Source organism: Peromyscus maniculatus, chromosome 6 (genome assembly GCF_049852395.1).
Source record: "Peromyscus maniculatus bairdii isolate BWxNUB_F1_BW_parent chromosome 6, HU_Pman_BW_mat_3.1, whole genome shotgun sequence".
Lineage (NCBI taxonomy): Eukaryota > Metazoa > Chordata > Mammalia > Rodentia > Cricetidae > Peromyscus > Peromyscus maniculatus.
Window position 1 is genome coordinate 41,746,331 of NC_134857.1, and position 23,599 is coordinate 41,769,929.

General features: G+C 41.2%; 2 protein-coding genes across 12 annotated transcripts in view; one reads left to right on the forward strand and one right to left on the reverse strand.

The window, feature by feature from the left end:
• The window catches only part of Med12l (mediator complex subunit 12L), a 346,663-nt gene that overhangs the window by 232,086 nt on the left and 90,978 nt on the right, over positions 1 to 23,599 (forward strand). The gene's annotated exons all lie outside the window — the stretch shown is intronic.
• On the reverse strand, positions 13,497 to 16,583 carry P2ry13 (purinergic receptor P2Y13). The gene is made up of 2 exons (XM_006994650.4): positions 16,476 to 16,583; positions 13,497 to 16,073 (listed from the first exon to the last, which is right to left on the reverse strand). The coding sequence occupies exon 2, from the start codon at positions 16,068 to 16,070 to the stop codon at positions 15,063 to 15,065; it is 1,008 nt and encodes a 335-aa protein (XP_006994712.1). The 5' UTR covers positions 16,071 to 16,073; positions 16,476 to 16,583; the 3' UTR covers positions 13,497 to 15,062.

The following is a 23,599-nucleotide window of genomic DNA, read 5'->3' on the forward strand; positions in this document are numbered from 1 at the left end:
CTTTTTACAAACAGATACACACACAAATACAACTATTCAAAATATTTAAAACTAGGTTTAGAGGACAGGTCTCCTGACTGTCTTGAATGTAATTCTTTCACAAAAGATAATCCCTAATAATTATTTTTTGTGGACTAGGTATGATGGCATATGCCTTCATCACAGCATTTTGGAGTGAGAGGCAGATGTATCTCTTGATTTTGAGGCCAGCCTAGTCTATATAGTGAGTTCTAAACAGCCAGGGATACATGGTAAAACCCTGTCTTCAAAAATCTATAAATAGAAAAATAAATAAATTTTTAAATATGAGTTTTGTATACTTTTTATCATTGGTTTACTTTTTAGATAAGATGTCCATTTGTTACAGTTGACCTTAAACTTCTTATGAAGCTCAGCTTGGCTTCGAACTCATGATTCTCCTGTGTGTTAGGATTACAAGTACTCACCACCTTACTTGACTTACTTTATTCTTTCTAAAAACCGTTCCATAATGACACATTTATATTATCAAATTAAAATTTGATTTCCGAATGATTTCAAAACTTTCAAATAAAAACTTCAGTGTTAACTAGGCATGGTGGTGCACACATTTAATCCCAGCACTCAGGAGGCAGAGGCAGGCGGATCTCTGTGAGTTCTGGGCAAGCCTGATCTATATAGTTCCAGGACAGCCAGGGTTATATAGAGAGAACTTGTCTCAAACAACCAAGCAACAACAAAACATTTAATTTTCGTTATATCTAATGTTTAAACAAATGAATAAAGATTTTGCCAAATGATGGCTGTTAAGAAAGTTCCTTGGGTGAGTGAAGGCATTTAGTGCCAAGCCTAATGACCTGAGTTTGATTCTCAGGACCCATATAGGGGGAGAAGAGAAGACACTGACTGACTCTTGCAAGGTGCATGCTGACCTCCACATGCAAACTATGACACATACTCCCCTGCTCCCAGATACTCCCCAAATAAATAAATGTGGTACCACTGCATGAGAAAAATTAACCAGTGAATTAAAAATCTATTATTATCATAGATGAAGAAAAGTAAAAATACCATGTAGAAACATTTAGAAGTTGGTAACTGTGTTAGAGATTTAAAGCTGCATTCCACTTAGATGTGCTTTAAGAAAATAAGCTGTGTCAGTAGGTTTTCCTTCTGTGTTTTACAGGAAACTGAATGTGTTAAATTACTAAATTTGCTAAAGAGACTGAAAAGACCAGCACAGCTTGACATTTCCCTTCTGTTTAAGGTGGGGTGTTGCAGTGTGTCATAGCTAGTCCTAGGAAGGGGGTCCAAGGAAAAATTAACCCACTTAATAATGGCTTTATCTTAGATAAGAATTTTCTGGATTTAAAAGCAGCCCCTCACTTAGACAAGCCTCTGCAAACTATTCATATTTCTCTGTAGATTTTGCCTATGACAATTGAATCCAGTTTTGATCTAGGAGAGTTGTACCACGTAGGCCTTGTTTGGGGACACTGGTTCTTTTTTAAATAAATCTGTGCAATCTGTCTTAGTTAGGGTTTCTATTGCTACAACAAAACACCATGACCAAAAAGCAAGTTGGGGAGGAAAGGTCTTATTTAGCTTACATTTCCATGTTACTGTTCACTATTGAAGGAAGTCAGGACAGGGCAGGAACCTGGAGGCGGAGCAGATGCAGAGTCCATGGAGGGGTGCTGCTTACTGGCTTGCTCAGCCTTTCTTTCACTTCCTGCTCCTCCTCTTCTTCATCTTTTGTTTTTGTTTTTCAAGAGAGGGTTTCTCTGTGTAACAGCTCTGGCTGTTCTGGAACTCATTCTGTATACCAGAATGGCCTCAAACTCATAGAAATCCTCCTGCCTCTGCCTCTCCAGTGCTGGGATTAAAGGTATTTCCTATTACCTCCTGGCAGACTGCTTTCTTATAGAAACCAGGACCACCTTCCTAGGGTTGGCATTACCCACAATGGGCTGGACCCTCCCCCATCTATCACTAATTTAAAAAATGCCTTACAGCTGGATCTTATAGAGGTATTTTCTCAATTGAGGTTCCCTCCTTTGAGATAACTCTAGTTTGTGTGTCAAGTTGACATGAGACTAGCCAGCACACCATCTCTCAGTGTGATTGAAATAGTAAGTAATGTGCTGTTCATGATTTGAAATCTTATTACCATAAAAGCTAAATTTTAAAAGCTTTACTTCAAAGGGGGCATATCTCCTTCAGCCCCTTTACAATGTGAGCATTGATCACCCTGCAGGTTTGGGGGTTTTCACCCCACTTTTCAGCTTTTTTCGTGAAATAATAGTAGGCATTGTTTTGGGACATGTATTTGGCAAGCTTCTGTTACAAGAATAAAAAGTTCTATTGCCTGCCTCAAATTTTTTTTTTTTTTTTTTTTTTTTGGTTTTTCGAGACAGGGTTTCTCTGTGTAGTTTTGCGCCTTTCCTGGAGCTCACTTGGTAGCCCAGGCTGGCCTCGAACTCACAGCGATCCACCTGGCTCTGCCTCCCGAGTGCTGGGATTAAAGGCATGCGCCACCACCGCCCGGCGCCTGCCTCAAATTTAAACACATTTACTACCTGGGTTAATTTTGTCTCATTTGAACTAACAAATCACACACACACACACACACACACACACACACACACACACACACACACACACACACGCTTATGCACCTCCTTTTTCTGTTTTTGCTTGCCTTTTTTAAAGACTATTAATTTGGCTGTTTTATTTAGCTTCTCAAGGACAGGAGGCTGAACTTGGCTTCTTGGAGTACAGACTGAGACCACAAGTTCAGTAACAGTAGATCCTCCCCCATAAGGACCCTGGAGTTTGAAATGGGTGCTGAAGCATGTGTCTGTGTGTTGACTGTTGAGGAGGAACAGGCCGTATTCCTTCTCATTGTGGGCTTGGGGTAGAATAGGCCTCCTTTCTTAATACATAAACAGACCCCTTGTTTGGGGACAGTATTTCCACACTTCTTGGCTGGTGATGGAAATGAAGCCTGGTAATGAAAAAGTTAACATGAGCTAGTCTTCATGCATTAATCTTAAAAGTGTTGTATACTCTACTCTCAAGTTAGGACCTGTTAAAGCTAGTCTTTCCTAACATTGAAAAAAGGAAATCATACACGTTCAGACCCGAAGGAATTGAATAGGCTTTGATGGAGAGAGCAGCGAGCTGCTTGCTAGCCCATACCTTTGTTACTGTTCACGGCACTGAACGGTAAACCTGTGCAAGTTTTCACTGTTTTTCTTTTCATTTTTATAGCAAGCCTTACATTTCATAAAGCCCCAGGAGACTTCAGCACAATAATTACCTTATTGCTTCATTAGAAGATCATCTGGTAACATGCCACGTAGCTCTTTCAGCAAATTCACTTTTACTATAGGCAGGGGCGTGTGTGTACGTCCTCTCAGTGATTAAAAAACAGAACATTAAAAAGTCTTTTTAAATTATATTTACTTTGTTACTTGTAGGTGGTGGTGTGAAGGTCAGAGGACAAATGATGGGAGTCATTTCTGTCCTTCCACCTTGTGGCTTCCAGGACTAAAACTCATGTCATCAGGTTTGGTGAAAAGTGACTTTATTGCTGAGTCATTTCATGCTCCCCACAGTGTTTTAACACTGGTGGTGACTTTAATGCCTTCTAACATTGTTTGCAGGTGTGGGGCTACGAGCATGTAGAACCTAGGTCTCCACTGGGTGTCGGCCACTTTACTTTTGGAGGCGGAGGCTCTCAGTGAAGCCCCTGATCCTGCTGCTGCCGCCTCCCTAGCACAGAGATACCGCACATACCCTTGTATGTGGGTACCGGAGGTGTAACTCAGAGGATCGTGCTGGAAGGCAAGCTCTTTACTGACTGGGCCTTCTGTGCACTATTTTTAAGTCTGTTAAATAAACTGTACAAGTTGAAAGAGTGGTTCCACAGTATTTCATCTAAATTTCCAAATTGCTAAACACTTTTTACATACAGACTACACACATGCGCATAAGTCATTGTATACATTATTGGGAGGCTGTGTTTAAAGTTGTAGTCTTTGTAACAAACCTAACACCTTTAACAGCTTGTGCATGTATTTCCCCAAAGACACATTTTTTTCCTAATTAATTTATTTTTATGTATATATGCATTTGCTTTCTTGCATGACATGACACACATGTTCAGGTCAGACAATGCCTTGCTCGAGTTAGTTCTCTCTTTCCACCATGTGAGTTCCAGGTCTTCTGCTCTGGCAACAAGCACTCTTAGCCACTGAGCCATCTCACTGGCCTAACAATATGCTTTAAAAACTTTTTGTTATAGTACTGCTGGTTGTGATAACTAATGCTGAGACAGTATTTGGAAATATTGTCTGCATTAAATTCAGTCCTCAGTATTATCTTAATTTTTGTAGAAGCTAAGCAGTCATTATCCCTTACATTTAGATTTATGTTTTTTTAGACACATACTCTTTAATCTCTTCATTTTTTACTTTTTCTTTAATCTTTGTGTAGGGAAATTGGCTCCATCTGCTTAGCTGGATTCATCCAATGGGTCATGAGAAAATGCTTATAGATCACTAAGTAAAAAAAAAATCAATAGAAGTAAACTGACCTTTTCTTCTGGATTTTGGATGACTTGCTCAAGTTCTGTTGTATTTGGTGTCTATAAAATGAAGGTCCTGGTTTCATCGCAGGCATTTGGATGGCTTTTCCATGATAAATTCTTAAAGAGACACAGACACTCAAGGAGAGAAGGTAGAGTCGATCACATTATTGATGAGATTTTCTCATTTCTGAGGTGAGCTCTTCATTCTCACCATAACTCTTTCTGTGTGAGACATTGAGCATGTGGTCTTGTGCCACAGCACTTTCTCATTCCTCCCTTCTTGGTTTCTGTGCCTGGGTGTCAAGTGGGAAAGTGTTCTCTGTATCGTGTTAGGAGGCATAGTGTTTTGTTGTAGGCCCCTTTCCCCCATCTGTAGTTTCAGTATATTAGGTTCCTTCTCAAGGAAAATGATGTGGCAAGGGACTCAGAGTCCTGTGAATAACAACACACTGACAAAGACAAGCAAGGAAGACAGGCAAGCATGGCTTCAGGTGACTGGCCTTGGCCCTTTGGGTTGTTTGTTGCTTTGTTTGTGGTAGAATCCCCCTATGTACCGCAGTCTGGCCTTCAATTTTTGGCAATCCTCCTGCCTTAGTCTCCCAAGTGCTGGGACTACAGGCATGACTCGCCATGCCCAGCTAAGTGATTGGTCTTGGGTATCCTTGTCTTTTCCATCTAGTCAGAACATACAACGAGAATTGTAGTGAAGTCCTCAGAGAATCTTAGTTTGTTCCCGTGTATAAGGTTATTCCGCAACTCACGTCTAGTAGCTGTGCATTTGTGCTGAATGTAGTTATTACAAACCCTTTAATACTCCTTAGCCTAGATTGATATCTTTGGGTCCCTCTGCCTGAATTACTATGTTTAATCTGTCACTGGAAACGATTTGTGTTTATTAGGTCTGCTTTGCATAAAGCCCTTAACCGTGTCTGGTATGGGAACGTCATTCTCAGTGGTTGATTAAAGGGGACGGAAGCTTTGGAGATTGAGTCTGGAGATAGCCAAGTCTGCTCTTGTCCTCTCCCTGTAACTCTCTTCTAGGCTTGGCATCCTGTCCATCCCTGGCTGTGGGAATCTTGCTTTAAGGGGCAGTGTTGGACTGTGACAAGACTGGTAACTGGGATCAGGGGAACTCCAGTTTGGATCCTAGTGTCTACTTCCCAGCGCTTTTACTTTGGGTGAGGTTTTTAGCCTCCATGTTTTCCTAAGCATGAGGATGCCTTTAACTGAAGTGGGATAATGTATACAGGGAAATTATTATGTTGTTTACAGTATGGTTGGTATTCCAGGAACAATCGCTTATTTTTCTTGCTGGAAGGCATAGGTATGGCAAGTGAAGTAAATGGGGAGGCAGGTATGCCTTTATGCTTGGGAATATGAGACGATCAAAAGGTGAAACTTCTCAATTCAGAAGTTACGGTTTCCCTTTAGCATTTTGGTTGCCTTTAGAAAGCTCCAGTTTCCCTTTAGTGATGAGCCAGGGAGTCTTTGAACACTCTTTTCAGTCTTTCTTGACAGAAATTTCAACATTAAAAAAAAAGATGTTCAGATATATATGGATAAATTTGCTTGAGAGAGATACTTCTTAGTAAAATCATATGCAAACAACATACCTTGTAAAGAAAGATACAGCATTCTATTCCTGTGTCTCAGAATATGATGTTGTTAGTTTGAGTTTTATTGCTGGAGTAGCAGATGTTCGAATGCTGAGTGAAATATATACTTTTTTAAGCATAATTACATACGTATTTGAAGTCTGAAATTGGATTCCTTGTCTTTCATAGTCTTCTCTTCGTCTTTCTCCTTTATTGCTCTTCTTTTATTTAACACCTATCCTATTCATCCTTGATGTTATGACACTCCCCTTTCTTTCTTTCCTCTCTAGTTTTCCTCCCCTCTTCTTCTGGAGATAATAGAGCCGGGGAGTCAGGACTCACGGAACATGGATGTTTCTTCCCCTCTTCTTCTGCAGATAATAGAGCCAGGGTGTCAGGACTCATGTAACTTGGATGCCTGAGACAGTGACATACCTACTATGTGACCCAGGTTGGTTCTGTTGCCTGAGGTCGTTGCCGGACTTAGGGATCATAGCCTGCCCCCCAACAAGCCAGGATTGCTGCCTGTCCTCAGTAAGCCAATTAAAGGAGTCAAATTAATAGTGAAAGGCAGAAAATAGAGTTTTATTCAATATGACACTTTTGGAAGAGGCACAGAGAGATTTCTTGACCCTCTCAAGTCCATCTCCAGGATTTCTCCAAGATTCTTGACATAAAAGTAGGGTTTAAATAGAAGGAAGAGAAACATTTACTATGTAACCTGGCATGGTGTGGTCTCCTGCTTCTTCTGCTTCAAGTGTCTCCTGAAAGGTCATTGACAAATTGAACATCTTTCTCTTGGAAACAGTCATGGCTTAATGCAATCAAGGCTTCAACCATTTCTCCTCCCAGCAGGGAACTCCTGAGAAAAATTCTAATCTCTTGGAATCCATTCTCAGTAGTCTGATAGGCAAAGATGGGAGCTTATATTCATTCATGACAGGCAGGCCATTGACAAGGGTAAACCATTTCATCGGGGTCCTTGCTCTGTTTGTTATTTCTTGGGAAACATTGTCAGTCTGCATCTCTCAAATGGAGTTCTTTCTTTTGGGAAGGCAAGAGTTAACTTGTGTGTCCTCATTGTCCATTTTCAAACTGGAACACCACTCACGTCACCTCTTTTAAGTTACCTTGACCTCCTCGGAGAGTATGCTTTTTTTTCTACAACTGTCACTTCCTTTTTCTTCTCTCTTGTCCCTTGGTTTCCTTGCTTTGGACTCTTCTCACCCCAACCCTGATTCATCTTCTGTTCCTCTTCCCTTGTTTGGTCTGTCTTATGTAACATGGCCTCTGAGGTTATCTTATTCTTTGTCTTCCTTTCTCAGAAAAGCTCTTGGCCAGATTAGTCCGGCCCTGTCTTCAGCTTCTGTCCACATAATTGTGTTTGCTGCCTTGACTTGCTGGCGTGATTCCTCAGTGATCATTCAATTTAGAGATACCCCAAATATGCGATTTTCCCTTCTTCATGAATCAATACTTCACCCAGTCTAAGGGCCTCTTCAGCAGTTGACTCTTGTGTTGGAGGAGAATGACTGCACTTGTAATTAACCCTTTGAGAACATGTGATACCCATTAATCAAAACATACTGTACGTAGAATACCCTAAGTAACTTTAGGCTCTATAATCAAAACTTATACCCTTGAAAAAGCCTCAAGTCCATGTGCTTTCTAGGGGGTCTGGATGGGGTTTGCATTGTCTAGCAATTAAAGAATTAAAAGGCAGGGGAAAAGACAATTTTTTAATTGAAGAATAAAAGGCAGTTGTTTCATATACAATTTTATAACAAAATTTATTTAAAATGAAGCATACTCACACAGGCACACATACATATAGAGCAAAGCTTACAGAGAGGAGAACTGGAATCAAAATGTATTTTTTCCCTGAAGGGCTGGGAGTTTAAAGTGGTTGGGATGGCCTGAGATAGATCCCTTCCCCTAATTTTGGGTTGGTCAACTTTGACAAAAAAGAGGATGTTGGGGGAGGTAATAGGGCTGGCTTTGACTGTATCTGAGCAGCCTGGATTGGTCAGCTTGAAGTGGGGACCTGTTAACTGGAGTTGAAGCTCATCATGACTTTGTTTCAGGACAGAAGGGTGAGGAAAAAGCTAAAAGTTGGCCATCTTTTATCATTCTCTGTGGTGCTTCCCTGATGTGATTGTCTCTCTCCTGCTCCCTCCCTCTCCTCCTGTCTTTACAGATGAAAGATGACCTCCTAGCCTTAGTGGCTCTTTCAGTCTAATTGAGAGTCTTCAAGATGCCCAAGTTTCCCCAGAAACACGGCCCCATAGATGTGGTTCTCCATCTCAGACCTCAGTGGTTCAGTGGAGAAGGGCAGATGCCCAGAACTTGCTCCGTGCTTCTTTCAGCCCACATTTGTTCTGCATTGATGCACTGCTGGAGTCAGATCCTCTTGGCTGTGTCCCCTCTGAGGGTCCCTCCTGTGTGCTGCACAGCATTCTCTCCTAAAAGATTGGTTCCCCTTCAAGTTGTAGTTCAAATGTTCACGTTCTCTGAGCCTCTCTTCAATTCCTCCATTTGAAATTAGTCTTCTTTTCAAATCTCCAAGCTTCTGTGGTTGGATAACCATGCCTCACACAGCACCTCCCACTCATTGTGGTTTGCATTCCTTACCTGGGTGCAGCTTCCAAGACCAGCCTTGCGCCCAGCACCTACAGGATGACTAGCCTCGTGAACAAGTGAATCCAATCTGGGGCTTTTGTTTCCCTCAGGACCTCAGCTGGCCGCACACCCAGCTAGCAGAGGGTGCCAGGATTGACCCTTTCTTCTTCCAGAGGGTCTTGAAACTCATTTACATGTAGACTTCTCCTCCTTTCCTTCCCAGGGGGCAACTCCCCATTCCCCAATGGGGTTGATGTCAGCCTCAGAGGAATTCTGTTTGCTCTCGTGCTAGGACACAGAGGCTATGTGCTCAGAGCAGTGGAGGTTCTGGTCTTGAGTCCTCTTGTCTGGATGTCAGTATGAGCTGTGTCTGTGTTTGTCATCAAGGAGATGCACACCCATGGCACAGTGTCTGTCCTCTTTGCACTTATGCGTTCTTGTTCCCCTTTACCAACAGGCAAATATATAGTATCTATAATATATATCCACAAGAATATAGTGATAATTACAAAGGGGAGGAGAGGGCAGGGGAGATGGCTCCAGGGAAAGCAGGAGTCTGGATCTCCAGAACCCACATAAAAGCTGGATAATCATGGTGGTCTGCCTGTCATCCTAGAGCACAGGGGCTGGTTAGCAGTGTAACCTGAGTGGTAGCTCTAGGCTCAGCAAAGACCCCGCCCTAATATATAACGTGGGGAGTGATCAAGGAAGATGCCCTGCAGTAACCTCAGGCCTCCACATACATGTTCATGTGTACCCACACAAGTGTGCGCGTGTGTACACACACACACACACACACACACACATGCACATGCACACGCACACGCACACGCAAGCACAGAGCAGTGATCCTTTTAAAGTACCAGCAACACAGCAGCACCACAGGCATTCCGGCATGGGGGTAGGGTGGGAAGGTCCTGGGATGGGAGGATGGGAGGTCCTTGTTAACTTATGGGTCTGCACTGATTAGCCAGCAGTTCCTGAGCTGCCTGTAGCCCACACATGGAGATGTTGTTTTGGGGGAGACAGGGAGTGTGGGAGTGGCTATGGAAGTTATACAAAACATACAGGACATAGATTAACACATTGAAGTTGTGTTTTTTTCCTGAGAATATATCATTTAAGATAGACTTAAGAGCCAGTGTCTGATTGAAGTCCTCAGCCATGCTGCTTGTGAGCTGTGTGACCGTATGCAGGTTACCTAGTGTTTCTGTTTCTCAGCGTCATCCCTAAAGTGAAGATAATGAAAACATTTAATAGGCTTCCTAGGACTGCTAAATGATAGAATGTGTGGAAAGCTTTGTCTGCTTGCCTGGTTAATGGTAAGCATTATGTAATGCATTCACATTTGTTTTCACTGCTCCCGGTTTCACCACCGCCGTTGTTACCAGCTAGCAGGCGGGGGATTGCCTTCACTGTCAGCAATTAGTATTAAATAGCTGATGCCCCTTAAGTGGGGCACATGCTTCCCAGGTCCTTGCCCTCTCACCTTGTAGTCGCCCTGCTCTTTCACTAATAATGCTGCTTTGTCTCCAGTTGATCATCCCAGCTCTTAACCACTCATTCCAAGAGGGCTGTGCAGTGAGTCAGTTGTTTCCATGTAGCTCAGGCTGGCCTGAACTTTGTAACTCTCTGCGTAGACCAGGCTGGCCTCAAATTTAATCTCCTGCCTCAGCATCTCGAGTATAGGAAGTGGGATTATTTGCATCCCGTGAGAGCTGGGTTGTCAGTCAGTTTCGGTGGGAAGTGTGGGCCTTAACAAACACTTGGGGCAGCCGCTGCTCTGTCACCAGGAGGCTTGCACTAAGCCTTTGCTGAGACACTGAGTCAGGACCTCGAGGAGTGGCTAGCAATCTGATTGGGGTGCCCACTAAAGCATGTGACCTCTCTAGCAAATGTGTCCTATACTTTTATTACACATGTTGGGTTTACCATGTGAAGTTCAAAATGTTCAGGTCTGTTCCTAGAACCTTCAGATACTTTGTAAATTCTGCACTCATGGGAGCTAGTATCTTGTAAATACGTTTTGTTTTTCCTGGAGTAGTAGACACTGCTTGGCCTGTTCTGTTCTGGGGGATTTCTCCTGTACAATTGTGTGCAAACTGGCCTGTGGAGCTCCACTCCATAGAATGACTTGATCACTGTCATCTTGCTCACTGTGCTGAGCTGAGAATTCTCACTGCATCTCAGCCCCGCCCCCGTCCCCACATTAGAGTAACTTCCTGTGGTTTCTCCAGAATGTTTCCCTGTGTGGTAATTACACTCCCATCATTTCCCCTCACAGAAGATGTTTGGAGGCCTCACCCTAATTATTCAGTGCAAATAATTGTACCTTAGCTTTTGACAAAAGCCCTCAATTTTCCTGTGAGTTCAGCTCACATACCGAATCAGAGTTGCTATTTTTTCAAAGCAGGTTTGGAGTTTATTAAGAAAGGTCTAATGCAGGTGTAAGCATGGGCATCTGGGGGAGCTGAAGAGAAGGGCAGGACTGCACAGTGTCGCACAGTGCCCCAGCCCAGTGCAAGCTTCTCAAGGACTGGCACTACGGTTACTTCTTTTCTCTCTTTCCCACTTGTTTAGGGCCAAGTTCTGTCATCCCATTCTGCAAGTATTCTAGAGGTTAGGGTTTGCCTCGATAATTTAGAGGTTCACTTTAAGATAGGCCTAGTAAGATAGGCCTCCTCTCTAGGTTCTTGGCAGCTTTCTTCTACAGATCATTCTTCTACAGATCGTACATATGGCCTGTTGCTGTTGTTTTGAGGAGATCTTGCCACCTGGAAAAGCTAGTACTGATTGGTGGTCCCCCACAGAGACTCTGGTGGGTTGATATTATACAGGTATGCACCACAATGCTTGACTAAGCAATTCACTTTTATAATGGAATGAAATATTTGAATGTGTGAAAGACAGATTTGCTATTGAAATTATGTCTGGAAATACCCTTCTTAAAATTGTATACGTACATTCAGTCAAAGAGATTGTAAGTTGTAAGTTTAATCAAAGAGATTGAAATTGTCATCAGAGGTATACTATATAGGTTGTACTACCAAATATGGATTATTATTAACAATGTGGCTCAGATGCAGTTATGTGTCACACAGTATGAGGGTCTCCTGTGACTGTTATGTGCTCTGTAACAGTACTATGGATTTAGTGATATGTTTAATAATAATGATGATTTCTCTGTTTTATTTGAGAGACCAAGAATCAGTCTAAAGGAGGGCTTTGGAATTTGTAATATCCTTCAGTTACAGGTTTGACTTACCCAGTAGTGGTTAACTAAAGCATTTTGCCAGTAGTCTTAAAATTCAAGTGTTGAACCTTTTAGTTTCTTTGTTTCATTTATGGTCCTTCATAGCCCAGGTGGGTGATGTCCTTCCTCAGCTCCTGCATGCATGTTATAGGAGAGCAACTGTAGAGAACTCAAGACTTACGCTTTCCTTTAAAAATCTTTCGTTTTAGCCGGGCGTTGGTGGCGCACGCCTTTAATCCCAGCACTCGGGAGGCAGAGCCAGGCGGATCTCTGTGAGTTCGAGGCCAGCCTGGGCTACCAAGTGAGCTCCAGGAAAGGCGCAAAGCTACACAGAGAAACCCTGTCTCGAAAAACCAAAAAAAAAAAAAAAAAAAAATCTTTCGTTTTGCATCCCAGTGCTAGGGAACAAATCCAGGGTCTGGTTAGTGCTAGGGTTCTGTTCTTCTGTCGTCTTAGTGGCTGCACCTGAATCTACTCTTAAACTACCACCTGTGGCCCTGCATGCAGTCAGTGCCCAGCAGCTCAGTCAGAGGCCTGGTGGGATTTAAGGTCCCACCTGCACTGGCTCTGCTGCTGCCGCCAATGTAGTTTTTAACCAAATCTCTATTGTTCTGTTTACCAATAAAGATGCCGGAGTCAGCCGGGGGTGAGGGAGGGGGGGGGGGGGGCTGGCGTACGCCTTTAAGCCTTTAATCCCAGCACTCAGGAGGCAGAGCCAGGTGGATCTCTGTGAGTTCGAGGCCAGCCTGGGCTACAGAGTGAGATCCAGGAAAGGCACAAAGTTACACAGAGAACCCTGTCTTGAAAAACCAAAAAAAAAAAAAGAAAAAGAAAAAGAAAAAGAAAGAAAGAAAGAAAGAAAGAAAGAAAGAAAGAAAGAAAGAAAGAAAGAAAGAAAGAAAGAAAGAAAGATGCCAGAGTCAGATGTGAAAACCTGCCAGCTCGGAGAGCAACCAGGTGACCTTCCTTTTTGGCTGGAGACCCAGCCAGAGAAGCATCTCTCCAGCCATTCTAAACCAAAAAGACCCCAAAACTTTCAAGTCCCTCCCTACTCTTTCCCGTGCATCTCTCTATCTGGCTACCTGGCTTCCTCCATACTCTCTATAGCTAATTCCTGTCAACTAGTTGCCGGCTCTGCCCCCTGATACAAGGTTGATTTTTATTAATACAGTCTTGGGTTTCACAGTGTGATCAAATATCCCAAAACAGGGTTCTGCTGCTGAGCTGTACTACCCACCCCGGAAGCCTAGTCTTTTCGTGATAAATGAGTGGGAGTTGGCTTTCCTTTTACTCTTCTGGTACATTATAAAAAGACCTGTTTGGACTATGGTGGTACATACATTTAATCCCAGCACTTTACTTGGGAGGCAGAGGCAGGCAGATCTATGTGAGTTCCAGGACAACCAGAATAGTACGACCTTGTCTCAAAAAAAAAAAAAAAAGCCACCTTTGTTTTAGCAAACATTTATTAACATTTATTAATTGAACAATGAACTTTCTTTGTCCATAAAATATGCATAGTCTATTTAAGCAATAGATGCATGTTTAAAGAAATGATCACAAGCAGTGTGGGAGTTGAGGAATGATGCTGCATGGGTGAGGAAGTGATTGGGCCTGAGGTAGTGGTGGGAGGTTGGGCATTTGAGATTACATGGAGTAGTAAGGGATAGCAACTGGGTTTTGCCAATTGATGGGAACTTATAAGGTGAGTCAGGGGGAAGGCTCAGTGCACAGTGGAGTGAGGACAGAATATGGCATATTAAGCAGAGTGTAAAGGTCGAGAGTGGAAGTGCTGTTAGCAGATGATTCCATAAAGGTAAGGAAGTTCTCTGGCCTCTGTGGCCTCAAAGGCCACGGGAGGAGAGCAGCTGAGACTTCATCCGGCAGACACAGCTAGAGGGAAAGTCCTCATGTTCTCTAGAAAAGTTCAGTAGCAATTCCAGAAAAGCAGACTTTATTTCTTTTTTAAAACCCACAAAGAGACCCAGAAAAAGATATGGACCTAAATAAAATGAATCAGACTTTGAAAAATCTTCCCACGTGGTTATTACCAACCACAGTCCAACCCTTTCATTGCTTATATGCACCAAGGTTAGTATATCTGTCTGGGATGTCTGCAGTATGTGCGTGCGTGCGTGCGTGTGTGTGTGTGTGTGTGTGTGTGTGTGTTAGAGGGGGGATTTCAGGAGATAACAAAAATTTGTAACATATTTGTCTTTTTAAGAACCCTGTCTTTGGGAAATGTAGTCCAGAATTACAGCAAACTAGTATAAGAAAATGTGCAACAAGGGCCCTAATGTATATAGACAAATAGTGGGAGTAGTAATTATTTTCCATCTGGGGTGCAGACTCTGTTGCCCAGGAAGGTTTTGCTGAGTGACACCGCCCTCCCTCCCCCCAGACTGCACATGGCTGTGTCCTGGTTTTGCCTGTAGAACGTGCCTTTCTGGTGCACTGCTGAGATGTAGCAGAGGCCCTTTGCACTTGAAGGGGAAACAAAGCTTTTGGGATTCCTGGAATCATTTTGACCCACTTTGGTTCCTCAAACTGCATCTCTTTCAGCTCCTGCCTTAGGCTTCCTCCACAGGCTTTAGATGTGCAAGTTTATTGGTTTATGCCCACAAGTATCAGCATTCTGAAGGCTGTAAAGGCGACCATAATGTTTTAGGAATTATGTGTGTGAAAGAATGGGGGGTGGTCACTAGAAGGGAGGATTTTTAGGCATACCTATTACTCATTAATCTTTTCCATATACTTGAATGCTCTTCAATAGATGACATCTAGTGGCCATTTGCTTTCTTAAACATTTTCTTACTTTTAATTCATTCTGTTTATAAATAGATCTGTGTGGTTAAAATGTATATAATCTTTTCCATATTCTAGGATAATAAAATGTAGGAAAATGTTTGCTCCCCCCTTTTCCTGTAATGCTTAAATGAAGTCTCCAAGTAAATGACCTTTCAAGTCCCATCCTTAAATAGAAGCGAAGCTATGGGTAGAATTACTATGTGGGAGAACACTGTCAGGTTAGTATGATGTTGTCTGTATGGCTACTGTGGTGCTCTTGGCTTGATGCTGCTATCCTTCTCCCTCTCATACACGGTACTCTTTCTGTGAACTTTTTACATAAGAGTATGTAGATTAATGGGTCCATACAGATGTTAGTTGTAGCCAAAAAGAGAGCTGTTTCTTTAGCAATGAACAGTTGGTTTTCTAGTCTACAGTCAGTCTTATTGGTTTGACTGTATGTATATGGAATTCTGACAAAATGTAGAGGAGCAAAGCACACAAAGAACACAGCTATGACAATAAATACTTTCATCTCCACCTTTTTGTGTTGGCTGTCCTTACTCGTAAACTTTTTATAGGAATTGTATACTTTTTTGGTAATCACCACATAAAACAGCAGCATCAGAAGAAACACAGTCCAGAAGATGAACTGGCATGTATGACTGACTACTTGATGCCACACCAGCCCCAGAGGACTCTTCAAGGACGCACACTTCTTCACAGATGATGGTGTTGCCTCCTTGTTGTTCAAGATCATGTTTGGCAGGGAGATGAGGAACATCACGAACCAGATGAAAATTGAGACTAATTTTGCAAAAGCAGGTTTTTTTGCAAAACATTGCCTAAAAGGTCTGATGATCTTGAGGAATCTGTCAAAGGCGATGAGGCCCAGCATTATGATACCTATATACATGGTCTCATAAAAGATCACAGAAGAGAAATAACATACAAAAACTCTGAGTTGCCAGGGTCCAAGATGAGAATCCGAAAGGATTTTGAAAGGAAGCATTAGGGTCATTATCAAGTCTGCCACCAGAGTGTTTTTGAGGTAGACGATGAAAGTAGAATTGCTGGGAATATGAATGAACACCCAGAGGGCCAAGGTGTTCAGCAGGAGACCAGTCAGGAAGACTGCAGTGTAGAGAGCTGGGAACACCAGCTGTGTCATCCGAGTGTCTCTGGGGCACCACTCAGACTTGTTGAAGCCCTGCATCACAGTGGTGTTGGCCGTCCCGAGCATCAGCTGTTATACATAAACATGCACACAAACAAAGGAAAACAAAGAGCCCTCGTGACTTGGCAAATACTGCTTTTTGTAAAAACACTGCATTATTTAGCACATTCAGCAGATCTGATTTTTTTTTGCTAGAACTTTTTGAGCGCATATTTTGTTTTGGGTCTTTTAATTTAAGAGTCCCATCAATTTATGCCCTTGTGAAATCCAAACGGCAAATACTACTCATTACATGGCAATAACAGCACCCAGTTTAAGACGTAAGAGTACAGGGTAGGTTGTAATATATTATGTAGTGCCATATTCTTATAGTCTCTGTTTATAGAATATTATATTTAGATTTTTTTTTTAAAAATTAGCCACATTCTACCTTTAATAGCAAGCACATTCATAAGAAAAATTGAAACTGACCTTTGTTTGGGAAGATACTCAGCTGTATGTATTGTGGCAGTCATGAGCTCAACACACGAGTAGCTTGTGAAATAAAGGTTCTTCTTTCTTATACTGGCTTTCCTTCCTCATTTTCACTGTGGGCTTCTAAAATACCCAAGTTTTCTAGAACCTCTTTATCTTTAGACCTTTGGAGCATTGGCCAGTAGTCGTTACTGGTTTTGTGTGCTGAGGACTGAACCCAGCGCTTTCACTGGTTCAGCAGACATGCCGTCACTCAGCCATGTTCCTCACATATGGGATATTTCATTATATTTAATTACATGTATAGGGGGTGCATATCCATGCAAGTGCACACAGGGCAGAGGTATTGGATTGCCTGCAGCTGGAGTCACAGGTGATTGTGAGCCACCCAAAGTGGGTACCTGGAACATGCTTTTAACTGCTAAGTTATTTCTCAAGTCCCAAAGTTTATTATTATTATGTTTTATTGTTCATGTTCAGTGATCTTTTTGAATACCTCATCTATAATAATAGAAGTTTAATTGATGGAGAAACTAGTACCAAATTGCAACCAATTGGGAGGATAAGACTTGATTTGAAAATCAGACACTCATCTCCTGTACCCTACAGGCTGGGCTTGCAGGGAGTTTCTATGTCTTTACATGCAGACATTGCTGGTTGTCTTTTATCCCCAGATCTCGAGGACATAATGTGCCACATTTTCTAAGAAGTGGTAGCCGCTTTCCCTATACTTGTCCATTATTTGGAATTAGATCTAAACAAATGTTTTAAAACCTGTACATCTCATTTCCTCATGTAACAAGTTTGAAGATATCATCTACTTCCTAGGAGTGTTGGAGAGGTGGGTAGATGGCCTAGCACTGAGCATATCCGAAAAACAAAAAACAAAAAAACCCCTAAAAACGTCAATCACCCAGTGCTTTGATTTCCTGAACTACCAATTTGAGTGACAATACAGTATGTCACTTTTAGAAGGCATCTTGGGAAACCATCTGCATTCTTGAGACTTAAAAAATTTTATGAATCAGTACTGGGCTAAGGTCTGTCCAGTGTTTCCTTTAAATCTCACGAAGTGTGGAGAAAGTTACTGAGTATGACAGTGTTCTTGCCTGCCAGACAGATGAAGGGAAAGAGGAAATTAGGTGATCTGAGGGAGGATGTGTGGCCATCTATGGTAAGTTTCACTTCATATTTCTTGCCGCATGCTTACTGTAGAGTTGGACTGTCTACACGTTTGATTGACTAGAATATTCTACATGACTTGGTTTAGGATTTTGAATACATAGATTCCACACTTCAGTGTTTTAAAATGGAATGTGCTGTGATGGATGGGTACTTTGGTTAGTCTACGGAATGGGTGGCACACTTTGAAGGTTTTCTCTTTGGCTGAAATATGTTAGGATTTCACTGATGTAATGGACCATAACTTAAAATATATAATTTTTTGCTTCATAAGAAGATAAAAACCTAGCAAATCAATTTTAAGGTATAATTTTTTTTAGCCTAATAACATAGCTAATTTTGAATTTTTCCATAGCCTATAATCCAATATAAAAATGAAGGTCTGGAAAGTTTCACTTTAAACAAGTGAAATTCTGTACAGAATAATTTCATAATATGAGAACTAGAAGTCACATTTTGGTCAAATTTCAAAGTGCCAAATGTGGGAAACTTTAAAAAGAGGAACTGATTTGCAATGTCCATTTCTAGGGTCACAAAGGTACATTCTTTTGTTTGTCAAATACACATTTGTGTGTGTGTGTGTGTGTGTGTGTGTGTGTGTGTGTTGTTGTTGTTGTTGTTGTTCCTTTAGTGAGTCAGTTCTCTTTTGAACGTGTGGGTTCCATGGATTGAACTCTGTATTGTTATGGTGGGTTTTCACTAGCTGAGCCATCTCCCTGGCCCTAACATACGTTCTTTTTAAATCAGAGTTTCAAATCCTTGTTCCGTACATTAGCTGATCCTCCCAGCAATGCTGCTAATATCTGTTGGAAAACGTTTTCCCTTTTGTAGGGTCCATCTGAGAGCTGCTCCCTAGAGCAGTGTGGAAGTACCATCTGAAAGCTAGAGGACTTAGCTCCAAGTCTTCATACACCTGTGGCTCTTCTGGTCATTTGGGAAGTTGGTTACACAGACTGTGAAATGCTTGCCTTCTCTTTATGATGTAAATACACAACAATGTCTTCTTTATAAAGATAAGGGGATAAAATGAAGGGATATCTACCACATGCTTAGAATGATGCCTGTTGTGGGAGATGTTATGCAAGATTGTTAAGTCAGCTAAAAAGAAAATTGGAATGCTGTGGGCTTAGTACATGAAAGCCAGGAAGGAAAAACTAAAAAACATGCAATGAAAACTCTCATAATTTAGGAGCCTGCCAAGAGGGAATCAACTAAAGATTGGAATTCTGGTTTGTTCTAAGGAAATAGAGTAAAAAATAATAAAATCTAAATAGCTAATTATAGGTAATTATATTATCACACTCCTTATAATATCTATAGAGCCTCACCTCATTTTAGAGATGAAAAACTAAAATGCAGAAATTAAGCCGTTCCCCAAAATAGTGTTAATAGAGACCACTGCAAACCCACCACTGGCCCTAGAGTTTGAGTATAGAGCCTGCCTTGTGCCGCACCTTGCCCCCAAGATATCAACAGGATGAATCTGGAGTGGCTTGCCCTCATTATGGAGTCCTTGTGCCAAGAGTCACCGATTGATACAGGGAAAAGAAAAATCCATGAAGTTGAACAAACCTGTAGTTCTGTCTGCTACAAACTCGGGTTTAAGATAGGAAATGTCAGGAAGGAGCTGGGGCAGATAGGCATGTCATGGCAATTGTCTGCCATTACCTCCCTTTTTAGTCTTTCAGATTTCTCAGTTGGATCAAGGTTAAGAGTGAAAGAACATCTGTTGAGGTAGCTAACATGTATCATGTAAAGAAGGTTTGAAAAGCTGAAGTGTCTGCTGTCATTTGAGATGAAAGTTGAAGTGGAAATTCCTATATTCCTAGAAGAGACTTCTCATTTCCTCTGAAATACACTGAGGTGCTTTCCTTAGATTGTGTGAAATTGTTTTAAACTTTCCATATTAGCCTAAGCAAAAGTGATAATATGTCAAACAAGCTGTAGTTTACAAGCAGAAGTCCTGAACTACTGGGAAATGAAAATCAATGTTAGATTCTATTCAGTTAGTTAGAAACAGGGAATACAGCCCCAGTATTACTGGAAATACTTGATATTTAGTTATAAGGATTTTCATCATAAAAGAAAGCATATGTTTGAAAACTCAAATACATAGGAGATAGATGGCTCAGTAGGTAATGTACTTGCTACACAATCATGGAAGCATAAATTTAGCCAAACAAAGCTAGACACAGTAGTGTGTGTATGTAATCCCAGCACTCCTATAGTGAGATGGGGATGTGGAAACAGAATTCCCTAGAAGCTTGCAGGCCAGTTAAGTTGGTATATACAGCACTGAAAAAGAGGTCCTATCTCAAACACTACGGCAAATGATGACTGACACCTGAAGTTGTCCTCTGATACCTACATATATGCCATGGTATACATAAACCCGCACTCATATGGGGACACACATATATACATCACATTATAATCACACACATAACTATTTACAAAAAAACCTCCAAATACCAATGTGTAGATAGCAAGAAGTGAAAGTTGATCTATATTTATACCAGTGTACAAGTATTTATGCTTATTTGCATAAGCATATATTGGATTTTTGTTTTAGTCTATGATAGTACATATACATTGACCATCATAATGCACGACTTCCCCACATTTTGGTTAAGCTGCTATTGATGGACATGTAGTTTGATTTTTCCCAGCTATTAAAGCTGAATGTATATATCCATATACTTTTATGTGTTTGTTTCAACATATTAGTACGAATGGGTGGATCAAGGATTATGTATCAGAATGTCACATATTTTCAAAAAGGTTTCTATAAAGAGTGTGCCAATTTATAATCCCATTCTCTAATCATCTTTTAAATTTAAGTTTATTAATTTATTTTATATCTGGACCACAGTTTCCCCTTCTTCCTCTCCTCCTGCCCCCCCATTCACTCCTCCACTGATTCTGTTCATAAAGGGGCAGGCCTCCCATGGGTGTCAACAAAACATGGTCTATCAAGTTGAGGTGGGACTAAGTTCCTCCCCTTGGATTAAGGCTGGGCAAGGCAACCCAGTACGAAGCATAGGTTTTCAAAAGCCAGCCGAAGGTCTTTGCTCCCACTGTTGGGAGTCGAAGAAGAACACCAAGCAACACATCTGTCACACATATGTAGAGGGCATAGGTTGGCTTCCTAGCTGTTGTTCCAGACTCTGTGAGCTCCTGTTTCTGTAGGTTTTCTTGTGATGACCTTGACCTCACTGACTCCTACAATTCTTCCTTTCTCTCTTCAGCAGGATTTCCTGAGCTCAGCCCAGTGCTTGGCCGTGGGTCTCTGCATCTTTTACCATCAGTTACTGAATGAAGGCTTTCTGATGACAATTGTGGTATTCATCAATCTGATTACAGGATATGGCTAGTTCAGACTACCTTTCAAGGAGTCTTAGCTGGGGTCATCTTTGTAGATTTGAGAGTTTCCTTTGCACCAAAATGCCCCCCCCCCATGTCAAGACATCTCTTTTAGTACTCTCCCCTTCTACTCATTCCCCAACTTGATCTCTCATGTTTCCATCCCCACCCATCCCCAGTCTACCCAGGAGATTTCTTCTGTATTCCGCTCCCAGGGAAATACATGCATCCACCTTTGGGCCCTTCTTGTTTTAGCCTCTCTGGGGCTGTGGATTATAGGTTGGTTATCCTTTACTTTATAGCTAATATCCACTTATGAGTGAGTACATACCATGTTTGTCTTTCAGGGTCTGGGTTACCTCACTCAGGATGATTTTTCTTGTTCCATCCATTTGCCTTCAAATTTCCTGTGGTCATTGTTTTTAACAGCTGAGTAATACTCCATTGTGTAAATGTACATTTTCTTTATCCATCAGTTGCCAGGCATCTAGGTTGTTTCTAGGTTCTGGCTATTACAAACAACGCTGATATGAACATAGTTGAGCAGGTGACCTTGTGGTAGGATTGAGCATCCTTTGGGTATATGCCAAGAGTGGTATAGCTGGGTCTTGAGGTATATTTATTCCCAACTTTCTTAGATATTACCATACTGATTTCCAAAGTGGTTGTTCAATTTCAGACTTTTACCAGCAGAAGAGTGTTCTCCTTGCTCTACATCCTCTCCAGCATAAGCTGTCTTAAGTGTTTTTGATCTGAGCCATTCTGAGTGATGTAAGATGGAATCTCAGAGTCATTTTGATTTGCATTTCCCTGATGACTAAGGATGTTGAGCAGTTCTCTAAGCATATTTCGGCCATTTGAGATTCTTCTGTTGAAAAATCTGTTTAGATCTGTGCCCCATTTTTAAATTAGATTATTTGTTTTTTTGATGTTCAGTTTCTTGAGATCTTTATATACTTTGGAGTCAGATATGAGGTTAGTGAATATCTTTTCCCATTCCATAGACTGCCATTTGTCCTGTTGACAGTGTACTTTGCCTTAGAGAAGCTCTTCCGTTTCAGGAGGTCCGATCTATTAATTGCTGATCTCAGTGTCCGTGCTGCTGGTGTTCGTTTCAGGAAGTTGTGTCCTGTGCCAATGTGTTCAAGGCTATTTCCCGCTTTCTGTTTTACCAGGTTCAATGTAGTTGGATTTATGTTGTGGTCTTTGATCCACTTGAACTTGAGTTTTGTGCAGGGTGATAGATATAGGTCTATTTATATTCTTCTGCATGCTGACTTCCAGTTAATGCCAGCACTGTTTGTTGAAGATGCTTTCTTTTTTCCATTGCATAATTTTTGCGTCTTTGTCAAAAATCAGGTGTTCATAGGTGTGTGGATTTATGTCACAGTTTTTGATTTCAATACCATGATCCACCTGTCTGTTTTTATGGCAATACTGTGCTATTTTTATTATTATAGCTCTGTAGTAGAGCTTGAAATCAGGGATGGTGATACCTCTGGAAGTTCCTTATTATACAGAATTGTTTAAGCTATCCTGTTTTGTTTTGTTCTGTTTGTTTTTCCATATGAAGTTGGATATTGTTCTTTCAAGGTCTATAAGGAATTGTGCTGGGATTTTGATGAGGATTGCATTGAATCTGTAGATTGCTTTTGGTTATATGGCCATTTTTACTATGTTATGCCTACTGATCCTTGAACATGCGAGATCCTTCCATCTTCTTATATCTTCTCCAGTTCCTTTCTTCAAAGACTTAAACTTTTTTCACATGTTTAGATAGAGTTACCCCAAGATATTTTATATTATTTGTAGCTATTGTAAAGGGTGTTGTCTCCCTGATGAGTTTCTCAGCCCACTTATTATTTGTATATAGGAGGGCTACTGATTTTTTTTTAGTTAATCTTGTATCCAGTAACAACATCACTGAAGGTGTACTATCATACCACCTGCAAATAGCGGAAATTTGACTTCTTCCTTTCCAATTTATATCCCCTTGATCTCCTTTTGTTGTCTTATTACTCTAGCTAGAACTTCCAGTACTATGTTGAATAGACATGGAGAGGGTAGACAACCTTATCTTGTTCCTGATTTTAGTGGAATTGCTTTGCGTTTCTCTTCATTTAATTTGATGTTGGTTGTCAGCTTGCTGTTTATTGCTTTTATTATGTTCAAATATGTTTCTTGTATCCCTTATCTGTATAAGAACTTTATCATGAAGGGGTGTTGGCTTTCAGCTTCTAATGAGATGATCATGTGGTGGATTACATTGACAGATTTTCGTATGTTGAACCATACCTGCATCTCTGGGATGAAGTCCACTTGATCATGTTGGATGATCTTTTTGATGTGTTCTTGGATTTGGTTTGCCAGTGTTTTATTGAGTATTTTTGCATTAATGTTCATGAGGTCTACAATTCCCTTTCTTTATTGAGTATTTGTGTAGTTTAGGTATCAGGGTAACTGTAGCCTCATAAAAAGACTTTGGTAATGTTTCTTCTGTTTTTATTGTATGGAATACTTTGATGAGTGTTGGTATCAACTCTTGTTCAAAATGTGGTAGAATTATGTGCTGAAAT

Bases quoted from the DNA above. Each gene is read 5' to 3' on its own strand.
- P2ry13 (XM_006994650.4), bottom strand. From the start codon at position 16,070: ATGCTCGGGACGGCCAACACCACTGTGATGCAGGGCTTCAACAAGTCT.